Here is a 24,870-nt window from a genome sequence, read left to right as displayed (position 1 = left end):
CCATTTTTTCTTTATAAAAAGTAAAGTCTCTCAACCGATTTACTCTGAAAATTCTGATTTTGAATTCGTTAGAAATAAAAAAATTACAAACAAAACTAAAATTCTCACTGGGGTAAACCAAGCGGCAACCTATGGGGCTAAGAAATGACGCCAACACGTAAGTGCAGTTCCTCCAATGGCTACTTGAGGCTGGCTCCAGACGCTAGTCAATCCCCACTGAACCCCATGTAAATATGTCCAACTTTACAGTGGAAATAAACATGTTTACAGCCTCAAAACAAAATAGTGTGAATACAAAAGAATGGTTTTGGACTCTATAGTTGATTTTCCTGAAAACTGCATTGGGAGTGAATTTAAAGTTAAGCATAATTCAGGTTGGGACATTTTGAGTGACAGACTGTCTGCTGATAGTGCCCTTGGCTTCTCAGTCAGATCCACCCCTCACTCCTCCACAGCTCCAGCTACGTCCAATATTTTTATATATCCAGTCTAAGGGGCAAACAGACCTATACTACTGTTGCAGTGGCTGGACAGGACAGCGTTCAGGCACACATGTGCGGGGTCATGGAGCTCACAAAGGCCAACTGCTGTTTGCAATAGTATTTATAGAAAACCAGCTGCCAGTATAAAACGTTATCAAACACTTAACGACAGCGAAAAGGAGATGAATAATAACTTCATCCACCTTTCATATTCCATATCATTGATTGCGGACTGTTTTCTTTTCTTTTGCAAGAGCAACAGCAAATGTGAAAACTCCAACTCCACCGAGCAATGGTGTGTCTTCATCACTCACTGAGTGACAAACTTTGGCTTGGCTGAGTTCAAGCCAAGAAGCAGTAATATGACATATGATTATATCATCATAATATTTTTAAACATATGAAAAGATGCCTAAGAAAGACTTCGCTAACACAGATTAAATTGCCCTAAAATATGGAAGCTCATTATTGTCAAAAGTTAAAAGTAAAAATAAGCACGCTCATTGTTAGTCAAACTAAACTGGTATTTTGAGTTACATTGTCAGTATTATTATCTTATGTCAAAATTGTTTTACTTACTTTATATTACTTCACATATTTCTCTTGAATAACCTTCATGAGCAAAGTCTTGTTTTTTCACTGTGTACTTTCTCAAACTAGGACTTGTTTCTTGCCCCTCCGTCACTGGAGTAACTGGTCTCCACTGCTGCACATTTTTGTCTTCTCATTAATCACATAAACTAGCAGGAACTCCCGATGACATAACTACATGTGGGAAAGTCGCAGCCTATTCATGGTTGGCGTCTGCGTACTCGGAGCTGCAGCATAATGACTTATGGCACGAAGGCTTCAACTTCTTCTCTCACTGTCCAGGCTCATTACGAGAAGAAATGCCAAGGGCACTAAAATATTCAGAAAGCAGAACAGATCACCTCCCTCAGGCTAACTGTACCACGGCCGATCATCTGTCACCCTGTAAGTAGCTAGACACCAAAGCTAGTTTAAGGAGGGCTCTGTAATGAATGTACTGCTCTGTGGCTGCAACTAAGACCAGACGTAAATCTGAGAGTCTGAATTGGCATTCGGACCTTTATGGATTTAGCACTTTGCATCTGTATCTCCCACCAGGTCCATTTATTTTACAAACTGTGGAAAGGATGCTGCATATTCAGGGGGCTAAGCCGTTAACGAACAATTTGTAAACTTCTTTCTTTTTCTACAATGAAAGTGTGTGGCAGCCTATTAAAATACTTTTAAGAACACGACATATTTAGGGTGACAGCACAGAACAGCTGAGCAACAGTTACTATACACATTTCCCCTTTAATACCCTTCTAACCACAATGCATGACATACACTGCTCAAAAAACTGAAGGAAACACTTAATGGCCACAGTCTAACACCAAGTCAGTTAAAATTCAGGGATATCAATGTGTCCATTTAGGAAGCACAAGTGATTGTGAATCAGTTTCAGCTGCTTTGGTGCAAATCAAAGTGACAACAGGTGCAATGGAGAGGCAAAAGCAAGACAACCCCCAAAAAGAGAATGGCTTTACATGTGGTGTCCACAGCAAGTTGCTCTCTCCTTATCCTTCCTGACTGATTGATCTCTAGTTTGGTCTTCTGCTAGTGTCCTTGTCACTACTGGTAGCACGAGGCGGTACCTGCAGCCCAATCAGGTTGCACAGGTAGTCCAGCTCCTCCAGGATGGCACATCCATACGTGTGGTCACAAGAAGGTTTGCTATGTCTCCCAGCACAATCTCAAGAGCGTGGAGGAGATACCAGAAGACAGGCTGTTACACGAGGAGAGCTGGACAGGGCTGTAGAGGGGCATCAACCCAGCAGCAGCAACCCCTGAGCTTGCCTGAGAAGGACTAAATGCACAAACCCGCTATTTTTAAATATCCCATGGAGAGAGACTCTCACTGCAGCCTGTTTTATTTTGTTCTGAAAATGTCAGAATATAACTCCACTGAGTGGACGATAAATGCAGAAGTGGAGACTGTTTGGATACAGGGCTATGTGTCCCCTGCTGGAGAACAACTGTGGATGTTGTGTCTGCCATGGTAAACATTTCAACCATAAGTCAACCAGAGAGCTGTAAGATACACATCGAACCGTTAAATATCAAACTTGTGCATGAGTTATTCCTCACACACCTGATCTGATTGTGACTGACAAACCTCAGGAGGTTTTCTGTTTTTTCCTCTGACATTGGAACACTTAGCTCTGATTAATTACTGAGAATTAAATGTACCATGTGTGCACCACATCAGTCTACCACTGTCATCTGCTGAGCCGAGTCTGACAGATCCTGACAGCATCTTTTGTAACCAAATTTTGTAACTAGGTGCAGGTCTAAACAAAAGCCTCAGTCATTTCTTTCTGTGTGAAAGGTGGTGTTGCGAAAAACACATTCCTTTTTTCCCTTTGAAAGCCTATTATATTCCTGTGATGGTGTCAGCTTTTACCTGCCTGTGTCTTGACATTAGGCACAATAGAAAGGAAAAAACACAGCTGTTAATTATCAGGGGATTTTATCTCAGTCCATCAGAGAGCTCCATATGCACTCATTGAACTAAAGCTGCATTCAGATAACTTAACTTCATGAAGTTATAAACCTTAAGGTTTTCATTAAATCAATTTTGTTTCTATTTATGGTTTTCAGGGTTATTCATTCAATGTATTTTTCATTCTCTGTGTAAGGTAGTTTTTATCTGTAATATAGTGTTGGAGTCCGCCATTCCCATGCTGGATTTAAGTTGTCTACCTATGTACAAGAGATTTACAGGAAGCAATGCAGCATGCAACTTAGGGTGCTTTCACACCTGCCCTGTTTGGTTCGGTTCAATCAAACTCACGTTCATTTTCCCCCTCAGTGTGGTTTGTTTGGGCAGGTGTGAACACAGCAATCACACTCAGGTGTGCACCAAAACTACCGGATTGAGACCTTCTTGAAGAGGTGGTCTCAGTCCGGTTACAAACAAACTCTGGTGCAGTTTGTTTGTGGTGACAACACGCTCCGACCAGGATCTGAACCAACTGCGGTCACATGACACATTGTTTGGGTTAAACATGAGCATGTTACAGTCCTGGAGGATTATTAATGTGCACCTCCTCCTGTACTGCCTTAATATGCACATTCAGCACATCCAATGCATCAAAACATTGTTTTCTAGTTGGAGCCGCGCCTCGTTTTCAAACTGTATGGTTTGACTAAAATGAACAATGACAGCAATATAGTCCACAATGAGCAGCGCTAAAATCAACCTGCGTAGTTGTCCCTCCATTGTGACATTAGAAAGTGTCACATTTATCTTGCAAGTGTACTCTTCTTCAACGTTTGCTTTACTTCCTGGATTTTACCCACATGGAAATTCTGACCAATCAAGAGCAGCTTTCTCACACAAGGCATTTGATCTGGTCCGCTTGTTAATGCTGCCGTGAGAACACAAACCAGTTCTAGGCAATTATGCATTTTACCAACATTAATTGTGACCAAGAATGTCAATCAAATACACATCTACAAAACAACACAATTTATTATCATTATCATTTTGTAAGAGAGTAAGGTAACAGTCAGGAGCAGCCACAGTGAGCAGTTAGATGAAGAGTTGCAGGTGACAGGCTGCACACCTCCAAATGCTGAACACCGCCTGAAGTTCAGTACCAACACAAACTGTGTTTCTGTCATAATTAAATGTCAATCCAGTGGTGTTGCAAATAGCATTCATGAAGAGCTCGTGTATAAGAACACACTGCTAATTTAAATTTGACATGGCGTGTGCTTGTCCCCCATTAATGACTCTCCACAAACTGCATTACAGCAAAGTTTTGAAAATGTTGACACGCCATTCAGGAATTTCAGCCCAATCTCATTCCAAATTAAAAACATTGTTCTATATCATCATCTTAAGGATCCGCTTTTATTTTGAAAGTCTGTGTCACACATCGGCAGGCAGATGGTAAACAGCCAAGAGAAAGACAATGAGGATAATATTATTTACTTGAGAATAAATCAGCAGTGTGGAGACATTTTGGATTTCGGAGAAGAAAGGGGTCAACCGAAAGACAGCACATGCCGTACATAAAAAATGCCATAATAAGATAAAACATGACATAATGTTACCTGCCTGGATGGGACTGGAATTACAGGATAATGGTAAATGCTAAAGCGTTGCACAGATACTCAATTAATGGTCTGCGGGCCCAGTAGAGTGCCAGGTGGCCCACCAATCATTCCTTAATTCCCGGTGAACACTGACTGGCAATTTTTTATACCTTAATTGTAAATAAGGTGCCAGATTGCATTTAGAAAGGACCAAAGTAGAGCTTGTTCGTCAATTAAGTGCCAGAGAAGGGTACCCTGGACCCCCAACGATGTCTGGGCTTTACCCCCAGTGTCCTTAAATCCTGCATACACCTGCAACTGGATTTGCCTCTTGGAAAAGATGAGTGAGTACAGCAACCATTGAAAGTTTTAAAACAGGCAATTCATTCATTATATACGCTGCTAAATATTATTAATGTTTGTTAAATTACTGGCCCCTGTCGTTTTGTAAAAGTGGCCCCTGGGCAAAGCAAGTTGAGTATCCCTGACCGAGCATAACAGTAGAAACAGTAAATAAGATTCATTGCATCAGTGATCTGATTCAGTCATGTCAGCTACACAGCATATGTTTAAGGCTTTCTAACATTAGCTAGCAATAGCAACCATTAGCTTCTGGTCACACCACAGTGAACTGAACATTTCATTTCTAACAGGAAGACTGTGTAATATCTCTTTTCAAAAGCTACATAGTCCTGCTTTAAGATATAATAATAATAATAATAATAATAATAATACATTTTATTTCTTAGGTGCCTTTCTGTCACTCAAGGACACCTTACAATGGATAAAAGACAATGCACAGTACACAATAAAATCAATTAAAATAATTTAAAATAAAATTACAAAATAAAATTACAAAAAGTACACACGAGTAAAAACAGTTAGATGTGGACAGGAAATGGGGTTAGTGAAGGGAAAAGGCGATCTTAAACAGGTGTGTTTTGAGTCGGGACTTGAATTGTGATAGTGTACTGATGTTCCTTATTTCGGGTGGAAATGAGTTCCAGAACCGGGGAGCAGAGCGGGTGAAAGCTCTGCTCCCCATGGTGGTGAGACGGGCGGAGGGGACAGTCAACAGAATGGAGGAGGATGATCGGAGGGTGCGAGAGGGAGTGGCAATGTGGAGAAGACTGGAAAGATATGGGGGGGCAAGATTATGGATGGCCTTGAATGCAAGCAGAAGGATTTTGAAGTCAATGCGGGACTTGACCTGGAGCCAGTGGAGCTGCTGTAGGACCGGAGTTATGTGGTGGATGGTGGGGGTTCTGGTGATGACACGGGCAGCTGAATTCTGGACCAGTTGAAGTTTGTGCAGGGATTTGTGGGTGAGACCAGAGAGGAGGGAGTTGCAGTAATCGAGGCGGGAAGTGATGTGACTATCTTATGACACTACTGTAGGTGAAAATAAGTCCAATTAAAAGTCTCTTTCGTTAATATCCTGCAACTTGTAAAATGTTAAACTTTAAATACCACGACAGGCGGACACGACACAAATGTCTCTCTACCTCACCAGCACAAGTATCCCTTTACACTCCAACCCTGTGGGGGAAATGCCTCTTGTTGTTGTTTAACCATTACAACTTTTAAAAAGTCACATTCATTAATGCTCCAGAGGTCAAATGACTTTAATGCACCATCTGCCATCAAAGGGCCGGCGTCACAACAAATGACTTTATAATTTACTTAACTGTGGTTTGTGGTCTGGGGAATTAAAAATAAAAAGGCTAATTGCCAACATCCTATTTATCATTGCTTCTTTGAAATTATCCATACAAATTAATTTAGTCAGCTTTGGCTGGGCAACCAGGGAGGAATACAGATCTGTGATACACAACAAGAGTCACATACTGAGGCAATATTGAGGCAATATGTGTGTGTGTGTGTGTGTGTGTGTGTGTGTGTGTGTGTGTGTGTGTGTGTGTGTGTGTGTGTGTGCGTGTGTGTGCGTGTGTGCGTGTGCGTGAGGGGAAAGAAGCTGCGGGAAAAAGAGAGGATCTGGTCGTCCCTAAAGTAGCTTTGTGAAAAGGTCACCGTGTTTATTACTCAGATACTCGCTTCATCCTGTGGCTGACAGCTGAACAGTGCATCGTGCACAACATCCATCAAATGTGGAATTCCTTCTCTAGTCATGACTTTCACTGTTTTACTGGATTACGACATCCATCACTCCTAATTTCTGCTGAACAAAGTCATTTCTAAGACATGTGCAACTATAAACACATGATGCTGGTTCTATGATTGATATCTATATCCAGCTTATACAGTGTGCTGGAATTTAAAAATGATTCATTATAATGTCAACTCAAAAACTTTCAGGCATTTCCACACTTTTGTGCATACATTATGTTACCAACTCCTCCTTACAGCTGGGAAACTTACTTAGTGACAAACCCAACTCAGTTCCTCTCCTCTGTATGTAGCTTTATAGCATCTATTAGCTCATTGTTTTGGTTTTACGGCTCGTAAGTTTCATTTTTTTGACTCACTCACCACTCACATTAACATCAGGAAGCTGTTTCAGTAATTTAAAAAACTCGCTGTATACTACATACTCAGCAGCAACCAACAAACAAAGTTAGCTAGTTGGTGAACATAGTGGAGCATTTAGCCAGACTGTCATCCTTCCAAAAACAACCATAAACATTGTTTGTGCAGCTTATTACAGGCCATATTTATGTTATTATTAGGTAGTGACCTCTAGTGGCTGTAGTAATAATGACCGGAGATGGGGTTGGGGTGGTTGGACAAACAAACACAGGACTTTAACCCAGGAGACTGGTGTTCATGTGCTGCATGAAACCAAGTCAACATTGAATTATTTTTGTGTATGTAAGTTAACTTGCGTAACATATGTCACTTACGTAACATTAATTTACCATATTCAACCTCAAACCATGAGCTCTACCTTAACTTAACCAAGTAGTTCAGGTGTCTAAACCTAAACAAACTGCAACCGTTTTATGATGTCAACCACTTGTTTAAAACTGCAACCCGCTAAACAGTAGTTACTGGATGTAACTCCAGTTCTATAAGTACATGCACCTGTCGCCGGTACTCTCCAATAGTCATATATGTCATTTTGGAAGTCACTAGCCAAGGACCTAGTCTGTTGTTTAGGTATGAGGATGTGTTGTAGACCATTTAGCAGCTAAAGAGTCAGATATTTCCCTAAAGAGTTGGTGGAGACCAAAAACAGAGTTAAAACAACCCAATCTCACTTCTGTTAAATACAGACACTTGGGCGGTGGCCCTCAGCCTCAGGTGCTGAGTCACCGGGGCATCCTTTATAAAGCCCCTTTTACACTGCCAGATTTTCCGCGAATGTTGGGCCGTTTTGCTGGCAAGCTGCGAGTGTTTAGACACACAGAGCCAGATTGGCGAGTTGATCCAAGATGCCCAATTTTCCACCTCGTAGGGTAGACGTATTGGCGGAACCCTTTTAGTTTAAACAGACCAAGGCGGCCTTCCGCAACGCACATGTGAGCCACTGGTGGTGGATAAACAGGAAACAGCTGATAGCAGGAATTAGCGAGCAGCTAGTAGCAAGAGGGAAACGCAAACCTGATGGACACTGTAAAGATGAGCAACTGGGGAGACAAGGAATTGGCACCCTCCTTCTCCCTCCCACGTCGCTGGTTACGTCACACGCTGAGCTACATGTTTTGTTACTTGCTCACGCCCCCCATTGCCCCGAAAAAGGTACATTCTGTATAAACAAAAGTAGGTAGGCGGCATTTTGCTGCACTCCCCGATTTTGTTTTTATACTGCCAATGCTGATAAGACTGATTGTGCTTTCCTGCAAATTTGCACAATTCCTATTTAAAAAGGGCTTAAGACACCCAGGGTGGCATCATTTTTTGGTGGTCAAGCAACTGCTGAGTATAAAGAGCTAGAAAGTCCACATAGGGTAAGTGGGAGGGGAGGTGGATAGGTCAAACAAACTCCTGACTTTCACTGGGAGCCCACTGTTCATTTCCTGTGTGTAACCAAGAGTCAACCAAGTTATTCTAATGACAACATAGCTTAGTATGCTCTGCTAGCATACTACACTAGTGACATATGTCACTTGATGTTACATTAGTAACAAAGGCACTTATTTAAAGTCAGACCAAGATGTTTTTTTTCCTGAACCTAAGAAAACCTAAGTTTGTTGCCTTAACTTATGGAAGTAATTCTTAAAAATAAAAGTAAACCCAAGTTGGAAGTTTATTATCAAAAGAGACTGAATGCTTTTAAGAGGAAACTGTACATTTCCTCTTAAACCAAGTTTATTCTGAAAAGACACGATGCATGTAAGGAACGAATTGACACACCTTCCCTGAGCATCCAAAACTGACACTGGGAGGGAAGCTAGAGCATCATAGTGTGACGTGTAGGGCCACCGACTATGGGCTCATTTATGCTGAACATTAGATATGGAGATGGGCGGAGGCTTCTGTCTTCACTCTGTCTTCATATTGTCCCTATTGGTGCATGTTTCCTGAAAGCTTACAGATATGGACGAACCTGAGCAGGACCACCGAAGACTGTGCAGGTGGTGTAGCCTAGTTCAAGCAAGATATGACAGCAGGAGACAATGAAGAAATTTAAATAACGGTGGAATGGACCAAACTGTCCGGCCACATGACCACCGCAATCTACAGCGCTGCCTCCTTTTAAAGCTACAATATCATGACCTCCTCCACTGTCACCTTGTTTGTTGTTGTTGTGTGAAACTTTTGACTCTGCTCTCTAGTGTCATTTATTGGTTGTATCTATGCCATCATAAAGGAAGTATGAGGACGGTGACACAACGTTTGAAATGGACATATCTATTTTTGTACTTTAAGGGAGTACAAATGAACCTTAAGAATCGGAATTTAGTAAGTTGGAAGTGAAAACTTGCTGGCTAAAAAAGAGTGAATATGATTCTCCCATTCATCAGGTTGCCAAAAAACACAACTCCAAATAACTGTTAATGTTGTTCCCTATCTAGTACTGGATGTGTAAATGAACAGCTGTTATGAAAAAAACATCTACACTTCCAAACATCACCTGCTGATGAAGATCATGTAATATGACTGAAAGCTCCAGAACAGCAACTAAATAAACTTAGGTGAGATTTTTTTTGTCCAAACACGACATGACCCATACAGTTAATACTGTTTCGACACTACAAAGCTTCGCAGAAATTACAAAGAATTTATTCTCTCTAATATATTATTCTCTTCTTTGGGGGGCGACTCGGTCGGTTTTAGAATTCACTTTTGTCCTCTGTCATTTAATGATGCACCCACTCCTTTTCAATGGCAAACACATGGCTAACATCATGAGGAATAAAGTCCAAGAGATGAAAAAGCAAATTTGCATGACATGAATGGTTTATTTAAAAGTCAATGTGCAGCTGAGCATCATGTGACTCTGCAACACAGCTGTTATTTTAGGTCAAAGAGGCCTCCTTTTTCTTTCATCATGCGAGGAATCCATCAATAACATTTATCAGCACAAATGCTTGGGCGGTACATTGTCCATATGTCACTGGATGCTGTTGGAAAAATCTTTAACTGATTACACTGATTCATGTTTGTATGTGCTGCAAGAGACAGAGGGGGTTAGGGCGTTGAGTGAGAGCAAACAAAAGCATATGGAAGTGGCCACAGGGTGAGAGGAGGTAGAAAAAAAACAGATGGGTGTCATAAGAGAGGAGAGTGAGAGGTTAGGGTTATTTATTGGAGTCAAAGTGACACATGGAGAAAGTGACACAGAGAAAGTGGCACTTAGGATGTGAGAGAGGGATCAACTCTCTCAGGACACCATCAAAAGGTCTTTTCCTCCGATCAATGTGCGAGGGCATCCACATCGGCCCCTCGGTGACATCCTGTGCACCACTTATATTTGTTCTCCTCCGTCCTCTCTCTGTGAGGCCAAAACAACAGAGCTTATCTGGCTTTGTGTCCATAGTAACAGAAGTAGCAAACATGCAACACCCGCCCTAAGACTCAACACAGATGCTGAACACTACAGGATGCTGACGGTTGTACCTGCTCTCCTGTCCAGCTCCAGTTATAAACACTTCATGTGTTACTGACATGATCCATATTACTATGACAATTGTTTCAACTTGTTGCCAACATGATGGCACCAATAATAATTTTTGAGGCATGCACATTTGCTAAACTAATTAACAACCTGAGCCCTGGATCCTCAGGGACACAGATGGACCCATGTTCTCTGTATCTCCATTCACGTGTGATTATTTTATTGATTGCAGATTTGTTTGTCACTTTAATATGCACCAAAAAAGCATAATATAAACGGAAATGATAATAACCTAAAGGGAATAGTCAGATATCTTCCCAAAAGTTAGATGAGACGATCAGGACCACTCTTATGTCTGTGTGCTAGATATGTCCACCTAATCGCCAAAATAAATACTGGCATTTTACTTTTCTGCAAACCATGAATATGTCATATTTGTATGTTATTATGAAGCGGATATGGTGAAACTTGAGTCACAAAAGTCACTTGGTTATGGTTGGGAAAAGTTGATGTTTTGGCTTAAAATACCCGGTTCGTGAATGAGATCCAATACGTGCAAAGGCTCAAACTCAAATCATCAATCAGTACATCGCACCGGTGAAACTGAAAAAATTTGATCTGAAAATTCCTGGCCAATGCTATTAGTGCAACACACATCAAGGGACCATGTATCACTGCTTTTGGGAGCTTGTTGAGATCAAAAAATTTTGGCGGTCAGTGCTGCAATTTGTGTCTCGGATGACCTCATCCCCATTACCTTTAAGTCCTAGGCTCTGCTTGTTAGTTCTGTTCCCAGAAAGTTTTATCCTGCTTGGGAAAGAGAAAACGATGGTTGAATTATGTTTGCTACAGGCGAGGCGTTCAATTGCACTCTGCTGGAAAATGTGCGTTGCCCCTCTCTTGGCTGTTGGTTGAAGGATTTAACAGCAAGTTTGGCTCTTGAAAAACCTCCATAGTGAGAATTAGAGCTTCCAAGTTCATTGATATTTGGGAAAGGTTTTTAGAATTTGTAAAAAATGGTGACATTGAAGATGCCTTGAAAATGTAGTGCTTAGATAAAGGATGTAAACTAATTTGAGGATAATGCGCTGTACTTAGTCCTATGTATTTTTGTGTTACTTTATTATTATCTTACTATATAATGACGAAAACCCTGTGTGTGTGTCTGTTCCATGTTTTTCTCCTCACTGACTTGGTCAATCCATGTGAAATTTGGCACAGTGGTAGAGGGTCATGGGAGGATGTGAATGAAGCAATATTACATCAATTGGCCAAAGGGGGGCGCTATAGCAACCAACTGAAATTGCAAACTTTGAATGGGCATATCTCATGCCCCGTATGTCGTAGAGACATGAAACTTTGCACAGAGATGCCTCTCCTCATGAGGAACACATTTGCCTCAAGAACCCATAACTTCCACTTATATAGATTTTGCGCCATTTTGAATTTTTGAAAAACACTTCAAATGGATCTCTTCCTAGGAAGTTTGACCGATCTGCATGAAACTGGGTGAACATAATCTAGGGACCAATATCTAAAGTTCCCTCTTGGCAAAAGTTGGAAAACTTCCTAAAACTGAGCTTCTATAAGGCAATGAATATTGCGGAGGGCGTGGCTCATCACATAAAGGTGTATAACATCTCAAGGGTTTCACCCATCACCTCGCAACTTTGTAGGCATATGACCACACATAATCTGAGGGGACCCCTCCATTATTGACCCCATCAAACAAAATGGGGGCGCTAGAGAGTTAATTTCTTATGTAGGCCTAACCGCCATATGGATTTTTACTAAACTTGGTAGATATGTAGAACAGGACGCCTCAAGGTGACTGGAGAAATTTAACTCTAATTGGCAACTAGGTGGCGCTATAACAACAGAAAAATGCTTAAAAATGGCTAAAATGTGACCGATCGCTGTGGCTCCCCCTGTGGACCAATGTTTTTGTTTTCTAATTTTTGGTATGACTAAGTCATGGTATGGTATGCTTTACATAATCACGGAAACTGTCATGTAGCCAGAGCCAACGGTTAGCTTAGCTTAGCTTAGCAACTGGAAACAGAGGGAAACACTTTACATTTCCGATCTGTCGTTAGGGCAGTTAGCTTATTTAATCCAAAAAAACAAACAAATCATTGAATATTCATATTAAGCGGCCGAATCTGATTCAACTGACGTAAATTTGAGTCTGGTGAAGCCCTAGAAACAGCAAGGTGGCAATTTGGATTAGATTTTACTGTACAGGGGCCTTAAATCAAAGTCTAGCTCAAATGACTTTCTGCTCACAAGGTGCACATTTCTGATTAAATTGTGTTTAATCAAATCACTAAATCAAACCTGATGATAGACCTACACACTTATAAACAAGTGCCTGGAAGGAGATCAGCTCTGCACTCAGGATTTCAGGTAAATAGGCAACCTCATGTTTTCCAGGCGGTTAAAGACACGGCATTTGTATGGCCCATCATTTCCTGGGCTGGTACCTGCGGTTATTCCACAGGCTAGTTTATAACATGTTGGGCAGGAAATCCAAAGTGTGGGATCATCTCAAACCATTGTGTTGCCCCACCCAAAATATATCATTTAATAATTAAATTAATATCATAAACATGCAGGCGACTAGTCGACTAATGGCCCTAAATGATGACTATCACTACCACTAACTGACTGACACAGCAAACTTGACATGGTATTGGAGTACTGGTTGGTTTCTGGAACTCAATGCGAAATATAATGAAGCTGCCATGCGCCCCTTTAAAGACAAGATACACTGTGCACAGAAAGCGGGAAAAAATGGTGATTACTGCAGCTTTAAAGATACAATCATGTATCATTAAGTCTACCTTGCTGACCTCTTTACAAACACAAGTGCACCAGCAGCAGTCTTATTAAGATAAGAGGTGAGTTAACTGGTTCACTTCACCACTGACAGACGCTACAGAGTTTCTGTAAAGACATGATGAAAGTCATGACAACAGAGGCCACAGACAGACAAACTCCATCAGCAAAGAAGAACCATGGTCACAAGTTGAAGCTGAACCGTGTCTGAAGCAGAGCACCTTTTCCAGACTCTGCGATAGACCAGGATGTTGATATCTCTAATATGTTATAATTCAGTTTGTCAGGCGGATGAGAGTCCAAAAAACAAAACAGCTCCACTCTGAGCTGTTCTAACTGTGGTCTGCAACCAATTTGTGCCTTATCAGTGTGCTGGTCAGAAGCATGGCCCAAAATAAAACCTACATTTTGCTCTCACGACAAACACAGTCACAGAAATATCTCATATGACGTCTATTACGCACTCATTACAACTTGTAAACCATACGGCAGGAAATGACCATCATACTAATTCTCCCCGACACGACAGGCAGAAGCAGAGCTGAGTGTGGACACTGCCTCAACATGACCAACAAACAATATATTCTCAGAGCTGCTCGTACTGTATGTGACATGAGGAAATGCATGAGGGTCTATGAATTATAAAACTCCTCATATCTCTCTCCTGCACTCAAAGTCTCAACCTCTAAATGTAATTTATATTCATGAGGATATGCAGATGAGTTACGTCTTGACCTCTGCTGCTGTAGGTCAGCACGTAACAAACAGACGAAAAACTGAATGAATTTCACCACAAACAGCCACAGATAGAAAACTAATCACAACCTTACACAAATGCTTTACCTACATATGACATTTCAGTGTTTCCCACAGGACAGGAATCTATTTGTGGTGGTGTGGTCCAGGGTGGGGGTGGGGGGTACTAAAAATATTTTTCAGTACTCATCTGTGTGAAGGAGTGAACATCCAACGTCAGAGTTAATTACTAACGAGCAGAACCTTACGGCCGGGCTCCACCGGCTGCAAACGTCAGCGTAGCGTCGCGGCGTATTCATTTGGGCTCCACTGACTGCGTACGGAAGCGACACTTAGAGACGCTAGCAGGGTTGTTTACTGTTTGCCAAGCCGAGAGGCTGCATGTAGGCTGCATGAAATGTTAAAGCATTTTCCACCTAAGTTAATACATATATTTGAGTTATCTACAAGTTTACTGTACTGTTTGTCATCTACTCGCTTTCAAATGTCCGCCACGGACATTTACACAATGTCACGGATAAACATGGATAAATGCATGAAAAAAAATCATCACATATCACCTCTGATAATGGTTTATTCATTTAAAAACACATTGTGCTCGTTTAGCACACTATTTCATGTAGTTTTTATCTGCTGGAGGGTCGCGTAGGGGAGCATAGCGCGACAAAAATAGAAGAGCCGCGTAAAATAGAGTTGTCGCGCGACAGACGGGGGTTGTTGCGCCGCTCCCGTTGCCGGTGGAGCTGCTGTAATTGATTAACGGGGGCGAGCTGCTACGGGACTCGCGCTGCAGTTAACACTACTAACAGCGTGAGTTAATGTCTCTGCACATGTTGAGCTTCCACCTATGTTAATACAGACACAGGCTAATAAAACATGATGAGTTAGAGTTGTTCAAGCCACTTTTGGACTTGTTTGCTCACATATTTGTACCGAGAGGTCTTTGGATCCGTTCTGCTACTACGTCTGCTTCTTCTTCTTCTGGTGGACCAGGCGCGTTAAGTGCGTCTTTACGATGCATACCGCCACCTATTGCACCGGAATTGTAACGACAAGCTACATTCACAGACACTGAGTCCCATTATAATGTGTTTATGAGCGAGGTCGAACAGATAGCGCCAAAAGCATAAAAATCTATATGTGGCGGAGATAATTTATTCGTGGCGCACCGCCACAGATAAATGAATGTATGGGAAACACTGCATTTTACATATATTGTTTTAATACTCAAGGTATTCCTCAAAAACATGTTTAGCAATTCTCCTTACTGATTTTTTTTATTTACATCATCATAAATGATCCTTTATGGGACAAATGGTTAAAATTTTTCCAGGTATATAATTTTACACAGCTAGAAAATTTAAAGTTTAACACATGTAAGCATGAAGGTGATTACTGCTAAGGCCCATTTATGCTCCCTTTACTGTACGTACGAAAATGTATACGTCCATTTCAAACAATGTTAGCGTCACAGCCCACATACTTCCATGCGTCCTTTACGTTGGCATGGATGTTAACCAATATATCCACCAGGAGGCAGGCCAGAGTCAAAAGTTTATGACAACAACAAACTCAAAAACAAACATGGCGACTGTGGAGGAGATATTGATAGTGTACTTCTTGCATAAAAGACAAAAACAGAGGGACCACAGTCGGAGGGCATGAGGGTCGGCCCTGGGAGCGGAGCAGAGCTGGGAGGGCGGGGGGGCTCCGCGGAGAGGGAGACCCGAGCCTCGGGAGTATGTGCGGGGCGATGGAGGCCTCCGTGTTTGAGACAGGAGCGGGCGGCAAGAGGTCGGACGCTCCCAGAGAGGGGAGAGGGAGAAATATAACAAAATAAGATGAAAAAGGAAAAACCTGTCTCCCTCTTTTATTTTATTTTCAGCATTTCAGGCGAAAAAGTTCCACCATTGTTATTTCTTCTTCGTGTCTCACTAGAGCTACATATTGGGTAGTGACAGCAACACTGCCCCCACGGTTTCCGGTGGTACTGCTCCGTTGTGGCCCGTATCCGTAAGCTTTATGGAAACGCGCAGAAATACGGACAAAATGAACGCGGAGCACGGACAGAAGGCTCCGTCCGTATCCAGATCCGTATTTAACGTTGAGCATAAATGGGCCTTTATATGAGAGTGTTAGCCATGACTTAGCTAGGTAACTAGGGATGCTCGATAATATCAGCACATCATTGGTATCGGCCGATATCTGCTTTAATATGAACTATCAAAATCGGCAAACATGCTTTTTCTTATTTTGCACAATGAATGAATATTACATACATTAAAAAGTATTCCACGTCTCCATCTGCTGGTGGGTCGTCACAATAAGAGTATGCATGCATAATATGATGTTAATCCACTACAGAAGAGACTTGATGATCACTAAAAGTAGGTGGGGAAAAAGTGGACATATTGATATCAGTATTGGTTATAAGTCAAATGAGTTGTTACATATCGACATATCAGATATCAGCAAAAAATCCAATATTGTGCATCCCTTTAGCTAACATTACTGTAGTGGTGGAAGTGTTGACAACATCACATCACTATGGCGAGTAAGATGGCGGCACACATCTTATTTTTGCTGTATTCAGGACAACGACGATACAGGCTTTCTATCTTTTTAACACATCTTCACATTCTTAGCACCATGTTTCAGAGTGAGATACACTCCTACTGTAATCAGGGGTCCCAAACCTTATTAATTAAACATCATTTTCAAGGACTTTTTAAGGATTCTTTAAGGCCCATTTGCCTCAAATTCAAAGACACAACCCAGCATAGCTTGAGACACAGATTAAGGTTAATTGAACACTGAGAACTAGCAGGATTTACAGAAGCTTACAGACAACAATTAAAAAGTGAGACTAGAGAGGCTTCAGTGTGTGAACACCTCTATACCGTGCTGCTGTGTTACAGTGATGGCAGACCTATGTGGTGACTCATGGGGGCGGCTGTGGCTCAGAAAAGGCAGAGCTGGTTGTCCACCAGTCGGAAGATTGGTGGTTCAATACCAGACTCCTTCAGCCTGCATGTCAAAGCATCCCTGTGCAAGATGCTGAACCCCAAATTGCTCCCAATGGCTGCTCCATCGGTGGCCACAGAGCAGCAGGTGACACCGTGTATGGTCGCTTCGGCCACCAGTGTGTGAATGGGTGAATGTGACATGTAGTGTAGTAGAACACTAGAGAGGCTCCATACAAGAGCAGTCCATTTAACATTTCTATGTCAATTTCTGTTCTTGCACAACATACATAAACTCAAGCATTTTCAAAGACCTGTGTCAATTTCTGTCTGTCTGGCCTTGATGTTTTTCACCTCGAATTTAAAAGCTTTGAAGGACCATAATTCCCCAGTATAATATTAGCCAGCTTGATGAACTGACGATATTTTTGCACGTATTAAACATGTTTATAGGCTGGTCGATAAAACAGTGGAATTGAATTTAGTCTTTTGATTTTTAGAATGTGTTTAAAAAAGACAAACACTATTCTTTTACAAAAATGTGCAAAATTATAAAAATGGCATGTATTTATAGTTAACAAAAACTACTGATGCTAGCTCCAGTGACATGCATCTACAGTGGAGAGGAGGTCATGTGGCTCAGACTGTGGCTGTTTGGCGACACCTGGAAGCTGCTTGACATCCTCCTGCATCCATCTTTTTCACCTCATCATTTTATCATATGTCTGCTTTGTAATTTAAGTATGTTGGCCTATGCTGTACACATGGCATCGATTGCCTATAAATAAAGTTTTTGAATCAGAACCTCAACTTCCCATATATGAGTTAAAAATGACCATCTTACAGAATGAATGGCTGAATGCTTTCTAAGGACCTTCCAGGTCCAATTACCTCAAATTCAAGGACCCAACACTGCACAGTTTGAGACATGGATCAAGGTTAATTACCGTTACAACACTGAGAACTTTTATAATGAGAACTAGCAGGATTTACAGAAGCTTACAGACAATGAAAGGAGAGTTAAGAGGCTTCAGTGTGTGAACACGTCTATACTGTGCTGCTGTGTTACAGTGATGGCAGACCTCTTGCTTTGTCTAACACAACACAGCCAAGCAACATACTATGCCACTACACCAAGCTAAGCAACAGAGAGAGAATTTATATTCTTGTACAAAATATATTGGTCCAAGCACTTTCAATGACCCTAAGTCAGGGGGAGGAACCTGCACCTCCGGAGCCACCTGTGGCTCTTTAGCCCCTCTCCAGTGCTTCCATGTGGCTTTGAAAACAAATACATGCAAATTAGTAAGAGTTATTTAATTATTTACATTTTAATTGTCATTTAGAATTGTTGTCTCCATTGGTAACAATGCATCGCCTTTATATTGAAAAAAAAACCCAAAACATTTTGTTAAGTAAAACATACGTCTGCAGCCTGGAGCCTTTAACTCTAAATTTTGCTAAACCTCAGTAACAGTGGCTCGTCATGAGTCTCCCTAACTAGCTATGAATTCCAGTTTTTCTGAAAAGAAGTAAAAGTCTTAGAGACAAATTACAAAATTTAATAGCGTGTGGACAGATTAATTTACTTTCACCGCCAACGCTGCAAAGTTGAAGTACCAAATGATCCTAAATAACCCACTGCACAGCAGCCAAACACACATTAATGTAAGTAATGTTGATGGGCTAAGTTCAACTATTTAGGCTGTGTTATCTTCATTATAAGTCCAGGTAAATCTTTTATATGGTTGCAGACCCCTGACCTGTGTCTATTTTTGTCTACTTTCAAAAACATTCCAGCCCTTGATTTCTTTTCCTCCTCAGATTCAAAGACTTTGAAGGATTTCAATGACCTGTGGAACTGTGTATATCAATAGCCAGCCTGATCAATATGACGTTTGTGCCTTTATGAAACATACCTATAGGCTGGTCTTACTAATTTTCTTGTATGGAAATACACATGCGCATATTTATCATTAACAAAAACGACTGATTTTGACTGATACTGCTTCCCATGACATATGCATCGAAGTGAGGAGAGGAGATCACGTACACTGTGGCTGTCTGCAGACACCTGGATCCATCTTTTTCATACATGTTCACAATCTATGTATCATTCTGTCACATGGATTGTCTGTATCATAATTAAGTATGTTGGTCTATTCTGTCCACTCAACATCTATTACACGTCTGCCTGTCCAGGCTGAGGGATCCCTCCTCTGTGGCTCTGGTCAGAGGGTGTCACATGCTATACAGATTGTAAAGCTCCCCGAGGCAAACTGAGATTTGTGATACTGGGCTTCATAAATAACACTGACTGGACCCGGCAAAGGACCGTGCACGTTATAGAAATCCAAACACTCCGTCTTTACTCAAAGCAGACAATGAGCTGTCACACAAGTGTTACAGCGTCTCTAGCACATTACAGAAAGCACATTGATGTCACCTCATAACCTCACTTGCAGAGCAGGTAAAGCAGTTAAAAGCAGCTGTGATGCCTGACCTTGTCAAGTATAATAACCATACTTATAGTACAATATATGATTCCTGCTGTGAGACATCTGCAAGCATTATAAGGTGACTCATACAATGCATGATTCTGCATGCATGAATCATGATCTGTGACACATTAATGTTGCATATGTGGCATTGTTATAAGGTGTCACCCAAGTTAATGGTGATATATCTGTTCTAATGGAATGACAAGTGACTCTTGAGACTGACACACACACACCTGCACATGTATCTGATTATAACACCAGCTGAACCTGCAGGTCAGTGCATGGTTACACAGGCTGCATTTATCAATAGGCTGCCAATTAAACAGCTGATTGTCATCTGTGACTGTGATGGATTTACAGTCTGCAACTACAGTGGCTGACACACAACAGAGTGAGTTACCTCCGATATCCGGCCGCAGCTTCTTATCATATTCTTTCAGTAAATTGTTGAGTATTTCCGTGGCGTCGGTTTCCTGTGATTTAGGAGCCAGCATTTGGTTCACAGTGACATCCTCGTATTCCTCCTCGTACTCGATTGTTAGAGAGCTGTGGAGGTAAAGTAAAGAAGAAGAAGAAGGTGGTTGGAGACAGTCGATGATGCCATGTAGTAATCTGTGCAGACTGCATGGAGACATGATTATTCACAGTCCTTCACATGAACTTAGAGCTAAAGTTTTCTGCAGGAAACAAACATCAGGTGAGTTGATGTTATAAACACATCTGCTGGAAACAAACGCGCGTCACTTACCAGGTGTGAAGGACAGACACAAGTAAGACATAAACCAGTAATTTGGAGGACATGTTTCTCGCAGGAGGACAACAAGTCTTGGTGTGTGCACGGAGACGGCGCGTGTCGGTGTCTGGACGCGATGGTCACAGCTGCTCGGAGGATGAAGCGAGGGAAAAGCTCCTCATAGTTAGTAATCCAGCAGACGTTTCAGTCATTGTTCACATGAGGCGTTCTTATATTAAAAAAAAAATCCTTCCTCGCGGGCGTTTTCACGCGAAGGAGCAGCTTCTCACTTGGACGGTTGCAGATTGCGGACACTGCTGCTGGTCTCACGCAGGTGCGCACTCTCTGAATGGCTCCTCTGAAAGCCCCTAATTCATCACAAACTCCTCTGTGGGTAAGTCTGTGTCACTCCACTTTCTTAGGGACTACTTTGCACTTTCCATAAGAACTGTTAAACCAGCATAAAAATACTTCTTGTTGAGCTTTTTCTCCACTGTCTTCCTTCCTAATTATTTATGATGTGTGCCAAAAAAAATGTTCACTAGTAGACAAAGCAGGGCCGTAATCATCTGGTTCACATTAGGGGGCCATTTTCAGTCACCCAGCCCTCCAGGGCATCCATGAAGGAGCCTCCCAGAAAAAATGTAAAGAAACTTAACGACTTAAGTGATCATTTTAGAGCATTTTGATACAAGAATCTAAGATTTGGGTTGTCAAAGTTTTGTTGACAGAGTGCCATTTTAGGGCGCCAGTATACACCAATCAGCCAAATCATTCAAACCACTGACAGGATTGCATTGTTGCATTGTTCTGCTGGGAAACCTTTGGTTCTGGCATTCATGTGGATACCACCTGACATGTTCCACCCACTGGCCTGTGGAGCTCAAGACCTGGCTTGAGCAATCTGTTCAAGGATTCCTGTGATGTGCCGGTACCCCAGATGTACCCCTAATCCAAGGTGGGGCCTCCTTGGATCAGACTTGGCTCTGGCCTGTGGAGGCATGGACACAGGATCTCTGGGAGTGTCCTGCGGTGTCTGGCACCAGTGTGTTGGCGGCAGATCCATTTAGTCCAGTGGGATGTGAGGTGGGTTAATGGCACGTGCCACAGATGCTCATTCAGACTGGGATCTGGGGAATTTGGAGGCCAGGTTGACACTTTGAGGTCTTTGTCACATCTTTGGGCCATTCCTGAGCCATGTTTGCAGTGTGGCATGGTGCATTATCCTGCTGGGAGTACTGTTGCCATGAGGGGGGGTACTTGGTCTGCAACGGTGTTTGAGTGGGTGGAACATGTCAGGTGGTATCCACATGAATGCCAGAACCAAAGGTTTCCCAGCAGAACAATGCATTGGAACAAAATATCAAAGTTATTCACTTCACCTGTCAGTGGTTTGAATGCTTTGGCTGATCAGTGTATGATATTTAATGACTTTTTATGACCATTTTCATATCTTTTATGACATACTAACACCTCTTCCTAATTGGACACGATGCAAATGAGCAAACATCAGTGTTTCAGTGCTCCCCTAACCTGCTCTATTCGTTATTGAACAGGCTAAGTGTCAATGGTTTGCACATTGGCTCTATTTTAATGAAGCTTTGGTAGGGCTGCCCCCTAATAGCCAACCGAACATTAGTCAACCAGAAAGGTCATTAGTTGCCAAGATTTCATTGGTTGTTGTTCATTGGTTCAAAATAAGTCAAAACCTATATGACTGGACCATGTGGGAATTTAATTTGAAAGGACAGACACAGGAAGTGTCCACACTCAGCAGTCAGACAGGAGTCACGGTACAAATCAATCACAGCCAACAGATATCTTTCCCTTCTTCTGTAAATATTCAGTCTGATAAACACGGAAAAGTTGATCATGTTAGTGCGGGGCTACCCAGAGCTTTACATCTGTCTCAAAGACGATAGACCTACACACTTATAAACAGCATCTGGAAGAAGCTCTGCACTCAGGATTCCAGGTAAATAGGCTATGAAAGGATACATGTGAGGGTTGCTTAGCAACCTCAGATGCAACCGGCAGCTGCGCTCTTGAAAGCTGTCGCAAAAATGGCACAAGAGTAGTACCCAGCGCCTAATGGCCCTAAATGACAACTACTGGTCGACTAGGAAAATTCTTAGTCTGGAGCAGCCTTAAGCTTTGGGCACGTCTAATTTATTTTCAGAGCAACAGAAAGCCTTCTTGAGTGTTCTTGTCACTTGTGGTATTTCTGGACACTTTTTTGTGCTCCTTCTGCCAGAGTTCACTCTCTCGTTGTATGCAAAGGCTCAGACACGACAAACCAACTTTAGAGGACTAATTGCAATGAAGGCTCCCTGCTGTGTTGCCTGATGTGGATGTGTCTCAGTCAAAAAGTTACATCACACACATCACAAAGACTACAGCCAACAGCCAACCAGCACATACGTTCTGCACCTGTGTGAGACGAAATAAGTCCCCACACCAGCAGACGCCAATCACATTCGCCATTCATAAAGGGAAAACAGAAGACCACCTTCACACTAATTAGCCAGTGAGCACATCACCAACACAATCTAATGTTGAAAGAACAGAGCATATTTACCGCACACCAGTGAACAACACCACAAACCGTCAGGAAGTGTTTCTGCTCAAGAGCTCGTGGCTAAAGAAAAATATTCTTACATTTTATAACGTGTTTGTTTTGGTCTCACTCCCTCTTGACTTTAGCTCTTTGTTTACTTTCCTCACTTCAGTTTCTCTTCTTGTTTGCTGAGCCGAACTGCCAATCAGAGTAATTTCATTCACAGACAGGCTCCACTGTCACGGACACCGATTCATAGTCGCTTTTCATAGAATAGGAGGGGCATATTTTAGCATATTTGAAAATTGGGGGCGAAAGTGTAACCCCCAATATGCCAGTAATATTAATTACATTGTAGTTACCAGTATTTGGAAGTCTTTCATGGTGAAAGAAAAATGTCATGGTAAATACGCTTCTTTACTAGTTATTATTTTTAAAGTGTTGTTATTCCGGTCATATCTTTTATTAATTTATCCATTTCTGTATTTTGGTGATGCACCTGCAGTCTGAGCAGGTAAAGTGGTCTCTTTGGAGCTCTTGTTAGTTGCCACATGTTCCTTTGAAAGCTTGCAAAGTGCTGCAAGAGCTCCGTCATAGCTGCCAAATTCTACTGATTAGCATTCAGCCTAATACAGTTTAAAGCCACCTTTGTAGCTGCGTCTGTAATTGAAATGGAGGGTCCTTGTTATGCTGTGTTTAAATTGTCTCTCTCCTGTACGACAGCAGCAGTGATGTGAACAAGATTTATTATTACACTTTAATAAAGTTGGGGGACTCATGACAGACAAAAATAAGTCCAAATATGGGCAGCAGAGTGACTTCTAGACATTAGGTTGAGTCAAGCTCCAAAAGGACTGAATACTGCATTTCCCATAATGCATCTGGGTAGCGCCTGTATCCTAAATTCCTGCTTCTCCCAAACCACACAACACTTGTATATAAGGGAGGCTTTCTGGTAGAATCTTAAGTCTAAAACCCAGTTCAGACCAAAGATTCATGACGAGACAAGTTCAAACAGGCAACTTGCGATGTGCCGTTCTGCAGCGTTCTTAAAACCTGCCAGTTCACACCAATGCAACTAAATGAGATGGTGTATCATCTGTATGCAACAACTCTCTGTACTTTCATTGTGGTTTCCAGCTTTAAAGGCTCATTTTGTGTCTGAATACAATATAATTTGTCAATGAGATTGTGTGACTGTTGGAGGGCGTAAGCACATACAGCAAGCAGCAGACACCAGCACATTGTGAGGACAGAAACAGATAGCTTGGGGACAGGTGACTTGCCGCGTGTTCTAAAACCAGCCGCCAGCAAACTGACCAGCTGAGTTCAGCCGGCTTGCGTCAAGCTCAGATCACACTGGTGCAACTTTTCTCTGCAACGTTCTGAAACAGTTTAGTCTTGTCGCGAATCTTTGGTCTGAGCTAGCCTTTTAAAGACAAGCCAATATAACCCTGATGACATCACTATGACATCAGCAGGGTTATTTTTTAAAGCTCTTTCTCGAACCTGTAAACTGAATTTCATGTGTGTGTAAAAATCTGTTGATTTCTTCTTTAAATAAAAGCTCTTCTATCTGTAGGCACATGCTCCAGAGAGACAGAAATACATTGAGTCTTCTATTGAATAAAAGGCCAGAAATAACAGAAATGACCACATGCTGTATGAAAGCACACCCTCTGTCAGTATAATGAAATATGAAGTGGTTTCCTCTCAGCGGTCTTTATAAAAGGGTCAATCAGAGGTTTTCTTCAGAGAATAGAGGACTGCCCCTCGGAGCTTCTTGGCTATCATTTGAAATGAATCTCTGGCTGAGCCTCAATGAAGCTTTGTGTGCAACAAGAACAAAATAGTGATTTCCCCCCTCTGTCGGCCTCTTGTGTTTTAGCTCTGACACAAACAAAAGAC

The 24,870-nt window shown here is 41.8% G+C and overlaps 1 protein-coding gene across 2 annotated transcripts in view; it reads right to left on the bottom strand.

Moving 5' to 3' along the window:
* Positions 1-20,804, bottom strand: part of LOC125895696 (gamma-aminobutyric acid receptor subunit gamma-3) — a 111,311-nt gene extending 90,507 nt beyond the window's left edge. For both annotated transcript variants that reach the window (XM_049587757.1, XM_049587756.1), the window contains exons 1-2: positions 20,421-20,804; positions 20,073-20,218 (exon numbers count right to left, since the gene is read on the bottom strand). In XM_049587757.1, the coding sequence (XP_049443714.1) occupies positions 20,073-20,218; positions 20,421-20,473 (199 nt within the window). In that variant the 5' untranslated portion in view covers positions 20,474-20,804. The remainder of the gene's footprint in view (positions 1-20,072; positions 20,219-20,420) is intronic.
* Positions 20,805-24,870: the final 4,066 nt, after the last annotated feature.

Source organism: Epinephelus fuscoguttatus, linkage group LG10, assembly GCF_011397635.1.
Source record: "Epinephelus fuscoguttatus linkage group LG10, E.fuscoguttatus.final_Chr_v1".
Taxonomy (NCBI): domain Eukaryota; kingdom Metazoa; phylum Chordata; class Actinopteri; order Perciformes; family Serranidae; genus Epinephelus; species Epinephelus fuscoguttatus.
The sequence above is the reverse complement of the archived record's forward strand: the minus strand, read 5'-3'. Positions and strand labels throughout refer to the sequence as shown.